Raw genomic sequence first — 17,579 nt, 5'->3', positions numbered from 1 at the left:
TTTATAAGCGGCACATAAAAACAGCCGTAAAGTCAACATGTTTTGCATGACATGGTTGGATGCAACCGAACGTTTAGCTGTTGTGCAAATAATGAAGCAGTGTGGCCAAGCAGAAGGAGACTGTTCATTCTCGGCTCCATTAGAAACCGTCAATTGCAACACATTTCATAGCAACAGCAATATTTTAAAACCAATCCCCACAATGCAAAGAGAGAGATTCCTTGCCATTTTGCGCTTCAACTTTTGCCTCTTCGATGCTTCACAGTTTATTCTTTTTGTCAATGTTTTGTTTTTCAGTTATAAAACGGTATGTGTCCTCTGTTCTGTCATCAGCCGCCTCGCTTCTGTCCGCACATTTATTGATCTTGGCCAGGGTTTTCTTCACTCTCGGTATCCGGGGAGATGTATTGACATTGAAAGCTGCGGTCTGTCATATCAATAATTCACACGGTGACGACGTCAAAACAATGCACACGTACTCATGTCTTCAGTGTGACTACCATGTTGTCAAATCAATTTTCCAATGAATTCCTTCCAGAGGGATAAACAGAGGCTGTCTGCATCTGCCTGTCAACTAAACTGTAAAAGAAAAGAGAAATGATTGATTTAATTTGTCGAGACCAAAACCATTCTGGCTTTCTCTATCATTTTACTTTGTTTTTGTTTTGCTTTGAAAAATAATAAGTGGTCCACGTTTGAAAAATTACGGATGCTTCAAAAATGTCGAATGTTGGGAAAATGTCAACTATTTTGTACATGTCCACAACAAATTAAATGATCATCAAACTTTTATATTTGTATGCCTGCCATAGATAGACAGACAAAATGTCTGGGGGAAAATGAGTACGGTGATGATCGTAACTAGCTTAATCTGTAACTCTCTATTCACTGTACTTCACACACAAAGACGTTCAGGAGTTACCTGTATTTTCCGGTGTATAGGGCGCACCTTCAATGAATGAAAAATAATTATCTAAATATAATACGTATATACATCTATAAAAGTTGTTCAAATATTAGGCGCGCCACATCATAAGGTGCTCCAGTAGAGGCTGGGCTTATGCCCTCCCACGGGCGCAAATGGAGTCGGTGGCTGCTGACGGTAGTTGCGAGAGCTGTTGTGGCTCAATATCACTTCACATATAAGGTGTAACCTGCGTATAAGGCGCAGGGTCATCTTTTGAAAAAAAGCATGGCTTTTGGCTGCGCCTTAAAATACGGTACAGTAATTCATGTGCTTCATGGAACTCCAGGTCCCAAAACAACAGAAGCAGATAAACTCGCAAATCTTGCAGATGGAGTAAGAGGGTTTTACCACATCTAAAATTGGCAACTTACTGCAAAGTAATGAAGAAGCATTCAAATAGGTTTTTCATAAAGTTACCATGGGACTACAAGTGTGTCGTTGAATAGCATTACAAGCCACGATTGAATTTCAGACACTTTCATCTCGTCGTTATCCTCTCGGGATTCTATTCTTGGGATTATTTTAAGCGAGTAAGAGTTATTCGGTTACACTCGAACAAAAATGACATTTTCTCTTGTTTATCCAGTCCGAAGACAAAATGTGACCACGAAGGGACTCGAACCCTCAATCTTCTGATCCGAAGTCAGACGCCTTATCCATTAGGCCACGCGGCCGACCGATGGAACAACGCCGCTTTTTTCTTACATATTGGAAATACCGAGTGTGCCAAGTGTTATGCTTTTGAATTTTGCATTTCCAGTTTTTCAAGAACAGCCAAAGCAGTTGGACGTATTTCATAGCGATAATACTGCGCTTATTGAGACCGTAAGTGTACATGGAAAAAGCAAGCTAACAAAACAAAAAGAGTTTGATATCCACTGCCTGCGTGTTGAGCATTTGCTTTTCCGGCATTACATGAAGGCAACGTGTAGCACTGCATACTATCATGGCGCCGGAGGAGTCCGAGCACGTCTGCGACATCAAAGATTAGTTGCCGATCCATTTGTAAAGGCTTTTATTCACTGGACACTGAATATTTATGAGTCCGGGGAGAGGACAAACACGGGTAAGCTTGGCCTTTAAGCTTGTTGTTGATACCGGCCTTCGTACGGCGAAGACTGAGCACGACAGCAACCTTTTTTTTGCTCGGGGGGTCCGGAGAGAAAGATGACGTCTTCACATTCGCACGAACGCGATACTCGCCGTTCGACAGCGTTCAACTTTTAACCGTGACTGCAAATATATGAAATGTTTTCCCATGACACGTCACAAACACCTAACGTCATAAACCGACCGTCGGACAAATAAACGCAATGAGTTGAACGTTCGCCAACACCCGAATTTGTGATCAGTCCCGTTCGTTCATCGATTTGTGTAGAAGTATGCTGAAGCCCGCAGAGTTGCCTGTCACTTGGGCTTCCTGTTTTTGCTACACTTTGTATTTGATCGTTAGAAATGGCCGTGCTTTGTGGGGTGAAAAGTTATGGTGTGCAAGCGTGTCATCAGTAATTTGAGACTGAGAGCCAAGGCAACGTGTACTCATTGTTCTGGACATGTATGGTTGCACGGCTCATAGGAGAAAGGACGGACGGCTGCGAGGCCACTGGCTCATTAACCCCAAGTCTTCGCTGCACCACGAGCAATGACAAGAATGTAAGAAGCGAAGCCTCTTGGTATGTAACAGAATGCAGGCAAGATCATGCCTGAAACAAAACAAAAAGAGATACAATAATTGGAATACACCACTTTGATCACAATAAAAATCTATGTCATAAGAATCATTTTGAAACTCTTTCCAAAAGCTGACATTGTATGAACCGCCAAAGGTTCTTCTGCTCACCCACAGAAAAACTTAGCCTTTGACTGTAAAGTGACCTGGAGATTGTTGAAAGGCGCTTATAAATGACATGTATTATTATTATTATCATCATAAGGGCCGCAAGATGAGAAGGTGAAATCTAAAGTTCTCTGCTCCAGTGGTCGGTCATGTAGGTCATTGTTACTCCTCAATCAATAAAAAAAAACTGTTTGCTCTGCATTAATTGCTAATTACTCATACTGTCACTCACTGGAATTTAGAAGGAATTTTGAAATGTAAGCGTTTGATGAGAATGGATGATCTGAAGACTTGGATTGGATTGGATGTACCTTTATTCGTCCGGCAATGGAGAAATTGACATTTCACATACATAACACAGTTCGAGATCGATCCCCATTTGCTTCTTAAGATTTGGCAAAATTGGAATCCCTTTTTACTGCAGGGCCGGCCGGGGTGGCAATTTTCGAAATAAATATTTCGTACATACGTCCGTCGACATAGGGCTTCCAGAATGGATGATCCGAAGTCTCTGTTAAGCTAGGCCTTGACAATCATCAATCACAATCTCTTCATAGTTACAGTTACACCTGGTTACCTAGTTTTGGAATTGCTCTCTCCTTTTTTATTTTTATTTAAAATGTTCCACCACGAAGGGAAGAACCCATTGGAGTGGTGTACCCAGAATGAGGAAATGATTCTCGGTTTGACAAAGTTATGCAAATATTATCACGACTGCTTTAGTTCCAAGCACAGCAAGCAAAGAGTACTTCTTTCTTCCTTGTCTATCAATATCATGACGTGATAGGGGCACAATCTTCAACCAGCCCACATGCTCTTGCGTCCTCACAAAATCAATTGGAGTCATTTCTCGAACGGCCTTTAATGGAACCTTTAAGATTGGAGTTTATCGATATTTAATAATTTAGCCCAACCCACTCAAAGTTTGTTTCTTAAAAGCCGTCTGATCCACGATGCCACAAAGCCGTATGCTCGTGTTAATGCCCGTGCCGTTTGTTCGAAAAACAGCACAGAACACATCAATTAGTTGTTTTTTCTTCATAAGGCAGGTATGAGCATCCCAAGTCAGGACTGGCACTATAAAAAATGGATGTATGGATAGTGTTTGTAATCTAGTAGTCCACTTTAACAGAGTGACCTTGTGCTGGTCTGCCTCAGTAAATCTCGAGCCGAACATGAGTGTGGCTTTTTATGGCGTGGTCAGGCTCAGCTCTCGAGGCTCACGCATTACGTTGTTGCACTCAAAACGGTTGAGCGGGCAACTGCAGCTGTTGCATAGGTGGCCAGCCGACAAGCCGCCAGCCTAGCATGAAGCTGAGCGCCACCCCCTTCTGACATCCTTTATTTTATTTTGCTCACCATGTCGATGGTCATCAGACTTGCAGATGATGTCCTCCCTGAAACTCATCGGTGCACAGTAAATCAATCATCAACTCTTCCAAATAAATGTCTTTGTGTAAAACTCCTTTTTTTTCCTTGACACTCAAATGGCAAAATGAACTCGAATAAAAGTGGTTGATCCATACTCGCAACGGCCTAGAGCCCCATTAAATTGAATAGTCAACAGCCAACAAAAAACACAGAGTGTGATGAATAAAGTAGACATAAATTCTACCTCACATTTATACATGTTACGACTGCAACACCATTTGACTGACTGACAAACTCATGAAACAAATGACTTGAGATGTTCAAGCAAATAAGCATTATGTCCCCAAAGCAACACCAAATGTCAACTTGTATCACCACAGACACGTACGCACGCCACTCTACCTTCCAGTCGAAAGGTGAAATCAAATCCTGGATGCCAATGATTTAGACATGCATCAAATTTGGTGTCTCATGGCAGGAGTTCTATTTTCAGCCTTCTGAATTTTCAGACTGCCGGTGTCATTGCTTGAAAACGCACTCTAAAACCCTGTCGTGAGCTATTCTCGGGAAAAAGAAGCTTCACATGTCTGCTTCAGCAGGGAGTGGCAGTGGACAGTCCACGTGGTCATTTCAGCAACATGGAATGAGCACACATGATCATGTCCCATGCTCGCACTTTATTCATACTTGAGCATACGAGTCTCTGAACTTCTGGTAAACATATCGTGGTTGCTTTGTGTCTCTCTACTTTTACCCATTTGTCTGAGGAACAAAAAGGGCGATGAGGCAAATTCTCCAAGAAAGCATGTTCTGCACACAGATCACTTGTGATGTTTTCACCGACGTGTTTTTGCAGTGATGGTTGGCTCGTACAGAGGTGGAGTTTGCCCGAGCGATGAGCTCCCCGTGTTGTCCGTATTGTTGAAGCCCAGAGTGGAATGTGTGCCAAGTCCCTTGGCCAGAGACCACTGGCTTTATTGTGACCTTCACGCAAACCTTTGTAAAAGGATCCATCCCTCGTTTAAGAGGAAATAATCTTCAAATGTTAACAATGACTTTGAAAATGTGATTCATGATGCTTCAGCAAGTTGTTTAAAAAAATATAACATGGAGTGATTCTCCTTGATTTGAATCGTCAAAGTCTGACGCCTACTTTCTAAATGTCAAGCAGTTATTTGAAAGCTGTAAACCTTCACTACCTACTTGTTAAAAAGTTCATAAATAGCGACCCCCTAAAAGTCAAACCTACTACCAAACCTAATTTACTGTAACTCTGCGGTATTAACTATGCAATAACAAATGTATAGTCATGAGCATTTGGCGAAGGTTGAATATCAATATTTCCTGTGAGATGGAGGATTGCTCCTGAACTTTGAAGCTAGAGACCAACCAACCAGAGACCCAAATCAAAACAAAGATTGGAAAATAAAAAAGACTAAATTTGTAAGTAAGATCCATGTGTGTGTATTCAATGTCATTGCAGCTGTCAGGGTGACTCCATAATTAATAATAGCAGCATTGGAGTCCTGATCTAACCGGAAATTGGACTTTGGTGTGAAGTAGGGGTGATTTTCAGTCCAATAACAACAGGCTAGGTGTTCTCCGAAAGGAGTCATCCACCCTGCAACCCCCTTTCAGCGGAAATGCACGCTGCGGGTGTATTTATAGCCTCAGCACACAAGTGAGCTGCCCGTCTTTCATTAGAAGGAACTAGTCATTTGACTCCAAGCTGATGAATGTTCTAGACTGCCATGTTCTCCTTCCAAATCCTGCTTCAAACGACTTCCAGGAGTATAAAAAGGAACGTTTGAAATAATTTTGGATGACTTATAGACACGTATTTACAGGTGAGCGACTTGAAATGACCACAGTGTCATGTTGACTACAACTTGGGTTATTTTGTGTCCAAATACCAAAGGAATGTGTCCGTGTGCTTTGCTCTTAGATGTAAACGTCTTCCAGAGCGCAAGCACTTGAGGCGAGATGGAGACTCCCATCTTACAGACGCAACCGTCCACCCTGCCGTTTTTTGATACGGCCCACGCCTTCAACCTGCTTCGTGGAATCCACGAGCTGCGTGCGGAGCAAAAGTTTTTCGACGTGACTTTATGCGCAGAGGGCCGCGAGTTCCACTGCCACCGCACGGTGTTGGCCGCCGCCAGTACCTACTTCCGGGCTATGTTCGCCGGAACGCTACGCGAGAGCATCATGGACCGGGTGGTTCTACACGAGGTTTCGGCCGAGCTTTTGGGACTGCTGGTGGACTTCTGCTACACAGGGCGGGTCACTGTCACACAGGACAATGTGGATCTTCTGCTGAAAACAGCAGATTTGTTCCAGTTCCCGTCTGTCAAAGAGGCCTGCTGCGCTTTCCTGGAACAGCGTCTGGATGTCTACAACTGCTTAGAAATTCAGGACTTTGCAGAGACCTACGCTTGCCGAGAGCTGGCGGCCAGCGCGCGCCGCTTTGTCCTGAAAAACTTAATGGATCTTGCCAAAGGGACGGACTTTGAACGGTTACCTTGGAAGCGCCTCCTTGAGTTTGTGTCTGATGACGAGCTGTGTGTGGACAAAGAGGAGACTGTGTATCAGATCGCAGTGCGCTGGGTCAAGGCCGACCTTCAGCGGAGGCTTCACTATTGGCCCGAGCTCCTCCAGCAGGTGCGGCTCCCTTTTGTCAGGAGATTCTTCCTTTTGGCCCACGTGGAGAGCGACCCCCTCGTATACCTTTCGCCCACCTGCCTTCGGATGGTGAACGAGGCCCGTAGCTTTCAGTCCAGCGAGTATGACCGCCACGACAGACCCTGCCGCCGCATGCGTCCGCGGCCGTCCACCGGACTGGCTGAGATCCTGGTGGTGGTAGGAGGTTGCGACCAGGACTGTGACGAGCTCGTCACGGTGGACTGTTTCAACCCGCAGACGGGCCAATGGCGCTACCTGGCTGAGTTCCCGGACCACCTGGGTGGGGGCTATAGCATAGCTGCCCTGGGAAATGACATGTATGTCACAGGTAAGTGTTTTCCATTGACGATGTATTTGAAACATTTCCGGCCTACATGAGATTTGTCTGGCAGAAAACAAGAGGTCGTCCTGGGAAATGAACCTTCAAATTTACTTCATGAACCAGTTGTTTTTCTTCTCCTATAGATGAAGGAGTTTAAAAATGGCACGTCAGTGTACGTTCAGCACAATGTTGAGCAGAAAGTGCCATTTCGAGACATCCGAAAATAGTGGAAAAATGATCTTTTGGCCAAAAGAGCGAGATAACCCAAAGACGATTGCGTACTCTAAGCATCGTAAATGATCTAAAATCCAACGTGTTGGGATCGGGAATGCTGGAACAAAGCATCGGATTTGTTCAAACAATTATTGCGATAGGTAGTAAGTGCTCGGTCAGATGTTTTTCATCAATCCTTTTTAAGAACAATCGTAATGAGTTTGATCCAGATCAGAATGACGAATATGTTGAGACTGATTGTGTATGGCGTACAGATGTCAATTCACACTAAGACCAAACAAAGCTTCACTTTCTCGTGTATGTACCATTTTTCAGCTCAACTCATTCCTGACGTCTCATTGCTCGAACCAGATTTTACTAAATTGACACGAGTTTGGTTCACATCAGGAAATACGGAAAAAAAGGTACAGACTGAGCTGAAGGTACACTTTGTACATTTGTAGGTGAATTGCGGTCGTTTTGCAAATTGTACAGAAACCTTAAATGGGAGGTCTTTGATAAGATAAGCACACCACACACTTGTAATTTGAATGTAAAACGAACCAAGAAAGAAAGGTGAGAAGGCACATAAGTCCAGCAATGGGTGGCATCAAGTTCAATTGGCAAAGCTGCAAAATGATGACATCAGAGCGAAGCAGAACATGTCGTACCTTCTAGTCAGTCACTGCGGTCCCCACTGAGAAAATATCTTGCGCAATGCTGATGTAAGACACTCAACAGCATCAGCTTTCCCCACCACTCAAAATAACAGCAACACCATCCGAGGATACAAGTCATTTCATGCCACATTGATGCTCCATTACAAACGGGAGTACCGTATTTTGCGGGTGTTGAGGCGCACCCCCGATGAATGGTGTATTTCGTCTGAATGTTGGCATGTTTTTTGGGGGGATAGTTAAACAACTACCAAAGGGAAAACATTGTTCCCACATTCATATTGTTATCTTCATTCTTTAGATCTTTTTTCATGAGGCAATTTATCCATCATCTGAATCTCATTCTGGCAACTATCACGTCAACCTAAAATACCTAAAATAAAAATCAGTCAGTTGCGAAAACAAAACTAGAATGCTTCTTTCTAGAAATTGTAGATTAATTGCAACTATGAAAATGATTTATCGCATAAAGGATCTTTTTGGAATGCTCACGTTTGACTCTGTCGACGTTGCAAGCAAGATTTGCCATTTCCTTCATCTATGCAGGATTGGGGATCCATTTGCGATGTACAAAAGTGATGGGCTTGAGAATAACCCGTCTTTGACCCCCCCCACCCCCTGCGGCAGGTGGCTCTGACGGCTCCCGACTCTACGACGGCGTGTGGCGCTACAAGTCCAGCGTGAACGAATGGACGGAGGTGTCGCCCATGCTGAAAGCGCGCGAGTATCACAGCTCGTGCGTGCTGAAAGGTCAGCTGTACGTGGTGGCGTCCGACAGCACGGAACGCTACGACCGCACGCTGGACTGCTGGGAGGCCTTGCCGCCCATGTTGCACTCCATGGACAACTGCTCCACCACCGCGTGCGACGGACGCCTCTACGCTATCGGATGTCTCGCCGGGGAAGACGCCATGGCCGTCCAGAGCTACGAGCCGGACAGCAAACGTTGGTCCGTGGTCAACTGCGGACAGCTACCGCCGTGGTCTTTCACCCCGAAAACGGTGACTCTCAACGGCCTCATCTTCTTTGTCAGGTGAAGATCTCTTTTTTTTTTTTTTTTTTTTTGGGAGGGGGGGACGAGTGGTGTCAAAACCAGCGCATTCATCATCAGTTACTGCAAAAATCTATTTTTTTAAACCAGTAGCGCACTTTTTTGTGATCACTACGCACCAGAAGCATGCATAGCTACATCACTGACAATGCGCAAGCAATATAAAAATAATCCATAAATAACAATAATGAAGCCATCTAGCTTCGTACAGTTACCTCAAAACAAAACTAAATCTGTCGTAGTAATAATTGTAATATCATTCTTTTTTAACCTCAAATAACGGATTTATTAAAGAATGACACACTCACCGAATGAACAGATCCAGCCATATTTGAATGCGACAACCATACTTGTGCATCTTTGTTAATTGGCATGAGTAAGAAAACCCTCATGTTCATTTGTTGTAGGGATGACTCGGCAGAGGTGGATGTTTACAACCCCCCGAAGAACGAGTGGGATAAGATTTGTCCAATGAACCAGGTTTGTATCCCGACGAGGTTGTTTGTATTTCTGTCGGCTCATTTGTCCGCGACATGCGCCGCAGCTGAGGATCATCCGCGCAACGACTGATTCGGGAACTTTGCTTTTGAAATGAATACAGTCAACTACTGTGTGTGCCCTCAGCTGCGTGTGGCTTATTCTCAAAGTAGGCCACAAGTACCGTATTTTCCGGTTTACATTCATTTTCTTCCAAAGGTGACTCCGCGCCTTATACGCCAGTGCACCTTTTATGTGAAGTCATATTGAGCCACAAAAGGTCTCCGTTTGCCCCCTGTAGAAGAAGTCGCGCGTAACCCCAGCCTCTACTGTCATGTGCTGTGCCTTATATTTGGAAAATTTTCATTTATTGAAGGTACGCCTTATAGTCCTTATATGATGTAAAATATGCTACTTGAATTGGTACATAACGAGTGGCATGTGAAAAGAAATAATCCGCTTGCAGTGTGTATTGAACACATAAAATGCAACGGACATTTGAGGAAATAAAAGCTCCGCATATAGTGACGACTCCTTGACTTGTATAACTGTACACAACGACATCATTGTTTTTGTGTTCAACTTTGATGAAGCATCATCCATTTTCATGAATCTTTTGTTTTCAGTGCGCACTTTGACTTCATTGCATTTGATTGACTCATTAGCGGGTAGCACACTTGGTACTGTAAGGTTGGCCCGCCATGACTGCGGTACGTGGAGATAGTCGTCGGATTTGGCCAAAAGCTTTCCTCCCAAGTCTTGGACTCCCGATTCACCTCCTTTGACACTTACTTTGCGTTTTTCCCTCAAGAGCGTCTGCTTGTCTCTGTCCGCCTAGGTCCACGTCGGAGGCAGCGTGGCGGCATTGGGGGGCAGGCTTTTTGTCTCGGGCGGTTACGACAACACGTTTGAGCTGTCGGACGTGGTGGAAGCGTACGAGCCGGCCAGCCGCACCTGGAGCGTGGCGGGGCGGCTGCCTCAGCCCACCTTTTGGCACGGCAGCGTCAGCATATTCCGACAGTTCATGCCTCTGGTGTCCGACGCCTTTGAAGCGGCCGGCGCGCCCGACGCCGTTCAGCTGCACCGGCATCAGCGTCACCGAGCCATCCACAATCTGAACCACGACGTCAACCGGGACGCCGACGCTGCCCGCTGACTTTGTTTTCCATTGGCTCTCCGCGCTCACCCTGACTTTACGGACCTCATCGCAATGCTGAAACAAGAAGGTCACGTGACATTGGGTGAGTGAGCATTTGAAAGAGGATCTGAGCCTCAAGGCTGAATGAAATGGTTGCCGTCGTCCGTGTACAAGCAGGAGAAAAGCATCATCTGCATGCGGTTGGAGTTATTTGTGAAGGGCTGAACGATTCGTGGGATGATGTCATGAAGGAAGAACTGAAATCTCATGGTCACTCGAGCGGAGCGGATTGTGAATGCGTCGTCACTGCGCACAGATAGATAGTGGCGCTGATGAGTGGCCAACTTAATGAGGCTCTTCTGGTCGTTTGAGGGCACTGCAACACAAATTGAACTTTCAAGTGATGGAATTGGAAGAGAAGAAGAAAAAAAAGATGAAGACATTACAGAAAAAGCAACCTGATCTATCACTCGTATCATTCTAGGGAGGCCAACAACCACATGAAAAGCAGGTTTGCTTGATCTTTGCCAGATGTGACTGCGCATATGGCATTCAAAAGAGCACAGAAAAAATGCTTTGCGTTGCGTTTGGAACATTCTAGGTTGAAATGTCAGTTGCTCACCATCAGCTTTGCATTCCAAAACATGTTCGATCGACTGGAATTGGCACAGCGGTTGAATGTGGCCGGAAGTCACGTTCAATGGAATGCGCAGAGAACATTTGAAACGGATTCAAGTGGTGTCAAGCTGCGTCTTTGTTGGTGGCCTCGACTGGAAGTGCAACAGGATCTCAAGTAGCCCGACGTGGAACTTTTGCTGCCTGAATTGGCTTGATTGAAAATGGATGCTTACTGTGTGCTTAGCTGGAAGGGAAAGAAGATGGAAGCCTTTTGTGTCACTTATCCTTTTGTTCAGCATTCGTTTGTGTTCAACTCTCTTTTTTTAAACGGACAAAACAAATGCGTGACGTTTTATATTTCAATATATTAAAGTGCGGTGCGATGCATTCATTCGCCTTGAATGTTTCAACCAAGTATGTGTCCATCATGTTTTTTTCTTTCCTCCCTCACACCCAAATTAATTTGGCAATTGAAAAAGCAGGACGTGGAGCGCCATTCCCAAATTTCTTCGGGTTTTAGTTTTTCTTGCAGGTGTGGCTCAAGCTTCGGTCAGACCCCTGGCACTTTTTCTTTCCTCCCACGAGGGGGCAGCATTTGCCCCCACTTCCACTTCCACAGATAACTCTAGAACCAAATAAGATTGACAAACGTTTTTTTCTGATGAAAGTCGGAGGTTTCTTCTGCTGCATCGATTGTTGAGGTGGTCCTAAAACCCACTATTGTGCGGCTCCCGCAATTTGAGAGAAAACGAGCAAAGCCCTGGCACGAGAGTGGACGCATTTGCACATCGTCTGGCAGTGAATGAGTTAAGATGTTTTGAGATCGGTGACTTCAAAACCCACACGCACCCAGTGGCCGTGGATTGATTTGTTTTCAGGAACTTGGGAGAGGACAAGAGTTGTGTCCCTGATGAGCTCCCGAAAGAAAGACTCCAGTTTATTTTGGACTGGTGAACATGCACGGCAGGTCACAAGATTGAAAAAAGATTGGGGCTCTATTTAAGCATCACTCCCACTTCACAAGCGGAGTCAACTACTTGGAGAACAACCGGCACGGCCTCTGCTGCTTTTGGGCCGCCATCATCTTCATCCACGACCACGTTCCTCAGTTTCCTCTGTCGCGGGTTGTAATTCTCGGTCCTCTTGTGGATCTGAACATGTCGTCGCAGGTGTGCCTGGGACACAAAACAAACGTCTTCGTTTTGAACCAAAACACTCATTTTTATCAAACAATTCTCCCAAAAAATTGACGTTCAACATGCAAGATGTGCTTCCACTGCGACACGAATCTGAGGGGGACGCACGTTAATGGGACAAATTAGCAATCGGCAATCAAACTGTCACTTCTTAATGCTTCATTGTCAATCCTGTGCATTCCAATACAGGCTGAAGTCCTGAGACGCTCGTTCTCTGGTGGTGCTCTCCCAGGCTTCAAATCCTTTCTAATTGTTGAGCTATTTTTCTCTCCGTTTCATTCTCAGCGAGCAAAATGCTTCCTCAATTGGATTGAGGTCACATGCTTGACTTGACAATTCCCCAGCAGATGATCATCAATAAATGATCAATCAGTACAAGGGAAGCAGTTCCCTGACAGCCACCCATTCCCGCCTGATCGTGCAGCAGTCTCATGACTTTTGCTCCCTCAATGATGGCGTACAGAAAACTCTTATCGAATATTCATACCACCATTGACTTTAGGATATGAATCGCATCCAAGCTCAACGTCTGCGCATTTTGGTGGTTTCATTTTCAATCTTTGGTGCTGGAGTTTATTATTTATTATTGCCATATGGAGAATTTTATCCGGGCCCAACTCCAAATACCGTATTTTCCGCACTATAAGGCGCACCTAACAGTTTTTTTCAAATGCAGACCGTGCGTGCGCCTTATGATCCAGTCATTCGTTGAAGGTTTGCCTTATAATCCGCTGCACCTCATAGTTTGGAAAATATGGTGCTTCGAACCCATCTGGCCACGTGTATACATCTCTCTTTTTTGGGGGTCAGATTGGCGCGTGATGTCAAATGAAAAGCTATTCTCCGGTGTTGTCGGCGTACCTGTCGGGTGAACTTGTAGCCACAGTCGGCGCACTCAAACTTCCTCATCCCCTTATGGCGAAAGAGGTGGACGCGCAGTTGTTCTTTGGCTGGCAAAGAAGATCAAACGTGCTTATCTTGCAGGCCGCCGGCACACGGGCGGCGTTCTTACCTTTAAAAGTCTTGTTACAGATGTGGCAGCAGTGAGGGCGTCCCTCCTCGTGTTTGCTGGCCTTGTGGCGAAGAAGGGCGCCTTTCTCGGTGAAACGCTGCTGGCACACATCGCAGGGGAAGGGGCGCTCGCCCGTGTGCGTTCGGTGATGCTTTTCCAGGCTCGCTGCCGTCAAAGTAGAAGAAATGTCGCGTCCAAAGCCATGAGAGCGGCGTGCGCGGCCTCGGTCACGCACTTGCGTTACCTTGCGTGCGGAAGGTTTTGCCGCACAGGTGACACTGGTAGGGCCTTTCGCCGCTATGCACGCGAAGGTGCATGTTGAGGTTGTTTTTCTGGGAGAAGGCATGGCCGCAGATGCTGCACAGGAAGGGACGCTCATTTCTGTGACAATGACACAATAGAAAGAGAGAAAGAATGACCAAGTCAAAGTCGGGAAACTGAGGCACAAAAACACAAGACCATACGCTTGTTTTTTTTGGACGTTTTACCTGTGAATAGCTTTGATGTGCATCTGCAGGCCGTTGCGACTGGACGCTCGATGGCCACACTCTTCGCACACAAACGGCTTTTCCCCGCGGTGTTTTGCGGCTTCGTGCACTCGCAGCTCGTAACGAGTCCAGAAAGTTTTGGTGCACTGTGGACACTGACAGAAAAATCGGCTCCGTTTTGGGGCACGGCGTACCATGTATAGGCCTTGTTTAATTGTATAAGCTTTCTCCTCTAGTTTAGTGGTTATTTGTAAGGAATAAACGTATTGCTAAGATTGCGCATTTCTTGCAAAGTTTTAGCGTACGTGGCTTAGTCCCTATCCCCTGCAAATACGTATATAGATGTCTTTTTTTTTTTGGATGAAGTAGCCCACTACGGACCAACTCACGGCATGTGGTTTGGGATATCCGTGGACCTTCATCATGTGGCACATCAGGTGTTTCTTGAACATAAATTGATCGGCGCACAGTGAACACTGGGGAATGAATAAAAACATGTCAAGGATGAGCTTTCCATTCAGCGTTGGATGTCACGCACGCACGCACGCAGACGTTGCTTGGTTGGCGCTACCTCGTAGGGCATGTGTTCCACATGGGATGCGACGTGCGCACGCAGCTCCTCCTTCCCTTTGAATGTCAACGAACACGTCTGACACGACGTGAATGTCTGCAGAGAGGATCGGGATGCAATTGTCCATGTCAACACCAAATGACTTTTGAAGGCAAACGCAAAACGGCTGCAGCTGCCACAAAACCTTGAACAACGCAAGTGTGTGACTGTTGAATGTTTCATTACTTTTGGCACAACTTTGCGGCCGATGACTCTCTTGACAGAATGGTGAACGTGTTGGTGATAAAACAATTCATAACAATCATAATAAGACATTTCATTGATAAGCGCCTTTCAAAAGTCCTCTGGAGGATACTGTCGAAGAGACGTTATCCTTACCTGTGTTGCAGCACAGTGCCTGAGCTCATGGATTAAAAGATTTTCTTTTCTGAAGTAGTGTTTCCCACATTTGGGGCAACCAAACGGTTTTTCACCTGTGTGGCGTCTTACAAGCACAAAGATAAACAAACAAACACATACATACATAAAGAAAGAAAGAGGTCAATACAAAAGTAAAAAAAAATATGTAAAAATATGTTAATAAATACCTTAAAATAAATAAATACATGATGAAAGAAATAAATAAGAAATGTGGCCATTGTTTTCAATTCATGCATGAGCGGATTTTGGGCCTGGCGTCTGTCTACCTGTTGTGCACTTTGAGATAATATTTGCTCTTGAAGACTTTGCGACAGACGGGACAGCAGACAGAGTCGGACGGCGGACACGGTTGTCCCTCATCGGCGCTCCGGGCCAAAGTGGCGCGGGATTGTCCAGCTCTGGACGCAGCGGACTTGCGGCTCGGGACGTAGTCTTGGTCAGAATCGCAGAGGCTCATTTCAAAAGGCTCGCTTTGGTCCTCGAGCGCCACGTCGTCTCTCGTGTGGCTCAGCGCTTGGCTCAACTGCAAGTGGATCAAAGAAAGCCTTGGATTTGCAACGGATGACTATTTGCTACGAATCCTTCGTCTTTTCACTTTTTGTTTTGTTTTGGAAGCACTTTTGGGAGTTTTTACATTTTTTTCAAAACAAGTTTTCATTCACTAACTTAGTTTATCTTTATTTGTTTCTAGCATGCAAAATTCTCCACAGACTAACAAAGCTTATCAAATCGATTCTAATCAATTTGTCAGGATGTTGGTGACTGATGATAGTATTGAACACCGAATCCAGTAAAATGTCTAAATACAATTATACAGCGATACCTCGGCTTACGCACTTAATTGGTTCCCAGGCAGAGTGCGTAAGGCGAAAAGTGTGTATTCCAAAAATTAATTTCCCATAGGAAACCATTAAAGTGAGAATAATCCGTTCCCAGGTCCCCATAAAACATCATTTTCTACTTTCTAATTTTCTAAGCCCTAAAAAGACACAAAATATACCTTATTTTATTTAGAATAAATGTGCTATGGTATTATAGTTAAAGAAATAAACTGTACGGTATAATAAAGTGGCTTTATTAGACCTTTTGTTGATGGAATGGAGTGTACGGTTTCCTCAGCATGAAACACTTGATGAGGAACGTAACCTTCTTCGTTCACCATCTTGAGGAATGTGATCATTTTATCTAGTTCTTCATCAATTGTGTTTTTTTTAGCTGGGTTGATCGCTTTTTGCATCAAGTGTGCAGATGGCTTGCGCAGGTTGTTTGTGGAGCCTGATTGTTGGGCTATTTTAACCTTGCAGTCTACACTCTGCCTTTGAACTATCAAAGTTGAAACGCTCTCATTGTCGTCTGCCTGTCTCTTTAATGTTTAAACCAGCCCCCGCCCCCACTGCTGCGTTCTTGACCAATCACGTGGCTTTAACCAAAGACTGGGGGCGGGGAATAGAGGACAAAAACAGTCGGCTGCCATTTTGTTGTGAGAAGAACGGACTCATTGAGGCAGCTCCGTGTACGAAAAAAGTTTGTATGCCAAGGTAAAATAAATTTCATAAACTGAAAAGTTTGTAAGCCAAGGGGTTCGTACGCAGAGGTCTCACTGTACCTCAAAATATAAAACAATCCAAAATATTTAATATAGATCTGATATTTCATGGTAAACCTTTGTTTGTGTCATATCTTTCAAGGATTTAATATGGCGCAGGTCTACAGACTATAAAAAGAGAAGTGAGCCCAGATGGGCCCGCTCAGCAGTCTGCGCTGTCATTCATTCATTCATTCATTCATTCATTCACCAATCAATCATCTGAAGTGTTTTTTTTTTAACCTGCATTTGCTCCTGGTCGTTGTGGACCTTCTCTTCAGCAAATTCTGCCTTTGAAAAGAGAGGCGGTGATTCCTCAATGGTGGCCGGGACATGACAGGTGGCATCTTCTTCTTCTTCTTCTTCTTCTTCTTCTTCTTGGCTCATTGGTGTGGGCCCTTTGACAAGACGGCCGGAGCGGGTGGTGACGGCGCCTGCGATAACCTCTCGGACGCCACGCGGGTCACGCTGACCTTTGGCCACCGTCCGTTTGATTGTGCGGTCACCTGAGACCTGCGACTTGTTCTTTCTGGGTCTGCCTCGCCCTCGCTTGAGAAGAGGGACGGCGTCGGCCGGCTCGTCCCTGAAGCGCTGACAGATTGCCAGCGCTTCAGGGATGCGCAAACTGGACGCTGCGCTCTGTACTTTGTCCAGGACGCCCGGATCCAGCTGGAGTTCCCCGGTATAGACAAAGTCCAGCAGCAGCTCCAGGCCCTCGCTCGAGCACTCTTGAAGGTCGACCTCCATGCCGGCGGGTGAGTCGGCAGCAATGTCGTTCCTCCGAAAGACCGGACTGAAGCATGCCAGGACGCTCCGATGGGCGGCGAAAACCAGCCCGTCGGTCACTTTCAGCAAAGCGTCGCAGAAGCTGCCTGCTGCTCTCTGCTGGTTTAAGGTGGACAGGACACGCCGTGCATGGTCACTGGGGTGCATCTCCCTCGCTGGGAACAAAAA

The 17,579-nt window shown here is 45.4% G+C and overlaps 2 protein-coding genes and 1 non-coding gene across 6 annotated transcripts; 1 reads left to right on the top strand and 2 right to left on the bottom strand.

The window, feature by feature from the left end:
* Positions 1-1,568: 1,568 nt before the first annotated feature.
* trnar-ucg (transfer RNA arginine (anticodon UCG)) lies at positions 1,569-1,641 on the bottom strand. The gene has a single exon. It is a non-coding gene; the product is annotated as a tRNA-Arg (tRNA).
* Positions 1,642-1,774: 133 nt separating this feature from the next.
* On the top strand, positions 1,775-11,767 carry klhl21 (kelch-like family member 21). 3 transcript variants are annotated; one of them, XM_089015182.1, is made up of 6 exons: positions 1,775-2,033; positions 5,921-6,022; positions 6,121-7,185; positions 8,697-9,102; positions 9,528-9,600; positions 10,436-11,767. In XM_089015182.1, the coding sequence occupies exons 3-6, from the start codon at positions 6,159-6,161 to the stop codon at positions 10,751-10,753; spliced, it is 1,824 nt and encodes a 607-aa protein (XP_088871308.1). In that variant the 5' UTR covers positions 1,775-2,033; positions 5,921-6,022; positions 6,121-6,158; the 3' UTR covers positions 10,754-11,767. The 3 variants fall into 3 exon arrangements, with proteins under 3 accessions (XP_088871308.1, XP_088871311.1, XP_088871301.1); XM_089015185.1 differs by lacking the exon at positions 5,921-6,022 and adding an exon at positions 2,544-2,640; XM_089015175.1 differs by lacking the exon at positions 5,921-6,022 and having other exon boundaries at positions 1,777-2,033.
* On the bottom strand, positions 11,500-17,559 carry zbtb48 (zinc finger and BTB domain containing 48). 2 transcript variants are annotated; one of them, XM_089015158.1, is made up of 10 exons: positions 16,869-17,559; positions 15,307-15,563; positions 14,999-15,104; positions 14,621-14,716; positions 14,439-14,525; positions 14,050-14,204; positions 13,806-13,942; positions 13,562-13,726; positions 13,411-13,499; positions 11,500-12,528 (listed from the first exon to the last, which is right to left on the bottom strand). In XM_089015158.1, exons 1-10 carry the CDS (start codon positions 17,556-17,558, stop codon positions 12,349-12,351), a joined length of 1,962 nt encoding a protein of 653 aa, XP_088871284.1. In that variant the 5' UTR covers position 17,559; the 3' UTR covers positions 11,500-12,348. The 2 variants fall into 2 exon arrangements, with proteins under 2 accessions (XP_088871284.1, XP_088871293.1); XM_089015167.1 differs by having other exon boundaries at positions 12,390-12,528; positions 14,431-14,525.
* Positions 17,560-17,579: the final 20 nt, after the last annotated feature.

This window comes from Hippocampus bargibanti, linkage group LG01 (assembly GCF_051943395.1).
Source record: "Hippocampus bargibanti isolate YZ-2025 linkage group LG01, ASM5194339v1, whole genome shotgun sequence".
Taxonomy (NCBI): Eukaryota; Metazoa; Chordata; class Actinopteri; order Syngnathiformes; family Syngnathidae; genus Hippocampus; species Hippocampus bargibanti.
The sequence above is the reverse complement of the archived record's forward strand: the minus strand, read 5'-3'. Positions and strand labels throughout refer to the sequence as shown.

Excerpts from the sequence above, each read along its gene's own strand:
- klhl21 (XM_089015182.1), top strand. The coding sequence starts at position 6,159 with ATGGAGACTCCCATCTTACAGACGCAACCGTCCACCCTGCCGTTTTTT. Across the intron at positions 7,186-8,696 it reads AAATGACATGTATGTCACAG|GTGGCTCTGACGGCTCCCGA; the intron begins GTAAGTGTTTTC and ends CCCCTGCGGCAG. Across the intron at positions 9,103-9,527 it reads GGCCTCATCTTCTTTGTCAG|GGATGACTCGGCAGAGGTGG; the intron begins GTGAAGATCTCT and ends CATTTGTTGTAG.
- zbtb48 (XM_089015158.1), bottom strand. The coding sequence starts at position 17,558 with ATGCACCCCAGTGACCATGCACGGCGTGTCCTGTCCACCTTAAACCAG. Across the intron at positions 15,105-15,306 it reads TATCTCAAAGTGCACAACAG|ACGCCACACAGGTGAAAAAC; the intron begins GTAGACAGACGC and ends TGTGCTTGTAAG. Across the intron at positions 14,526-14,620 it reads TGGAACACATGCCCTACGAG|TGTTCACTGTGCGCCGATCA; the intron begins GTAGCGCCAACC and ends TTCATTCCCCAG.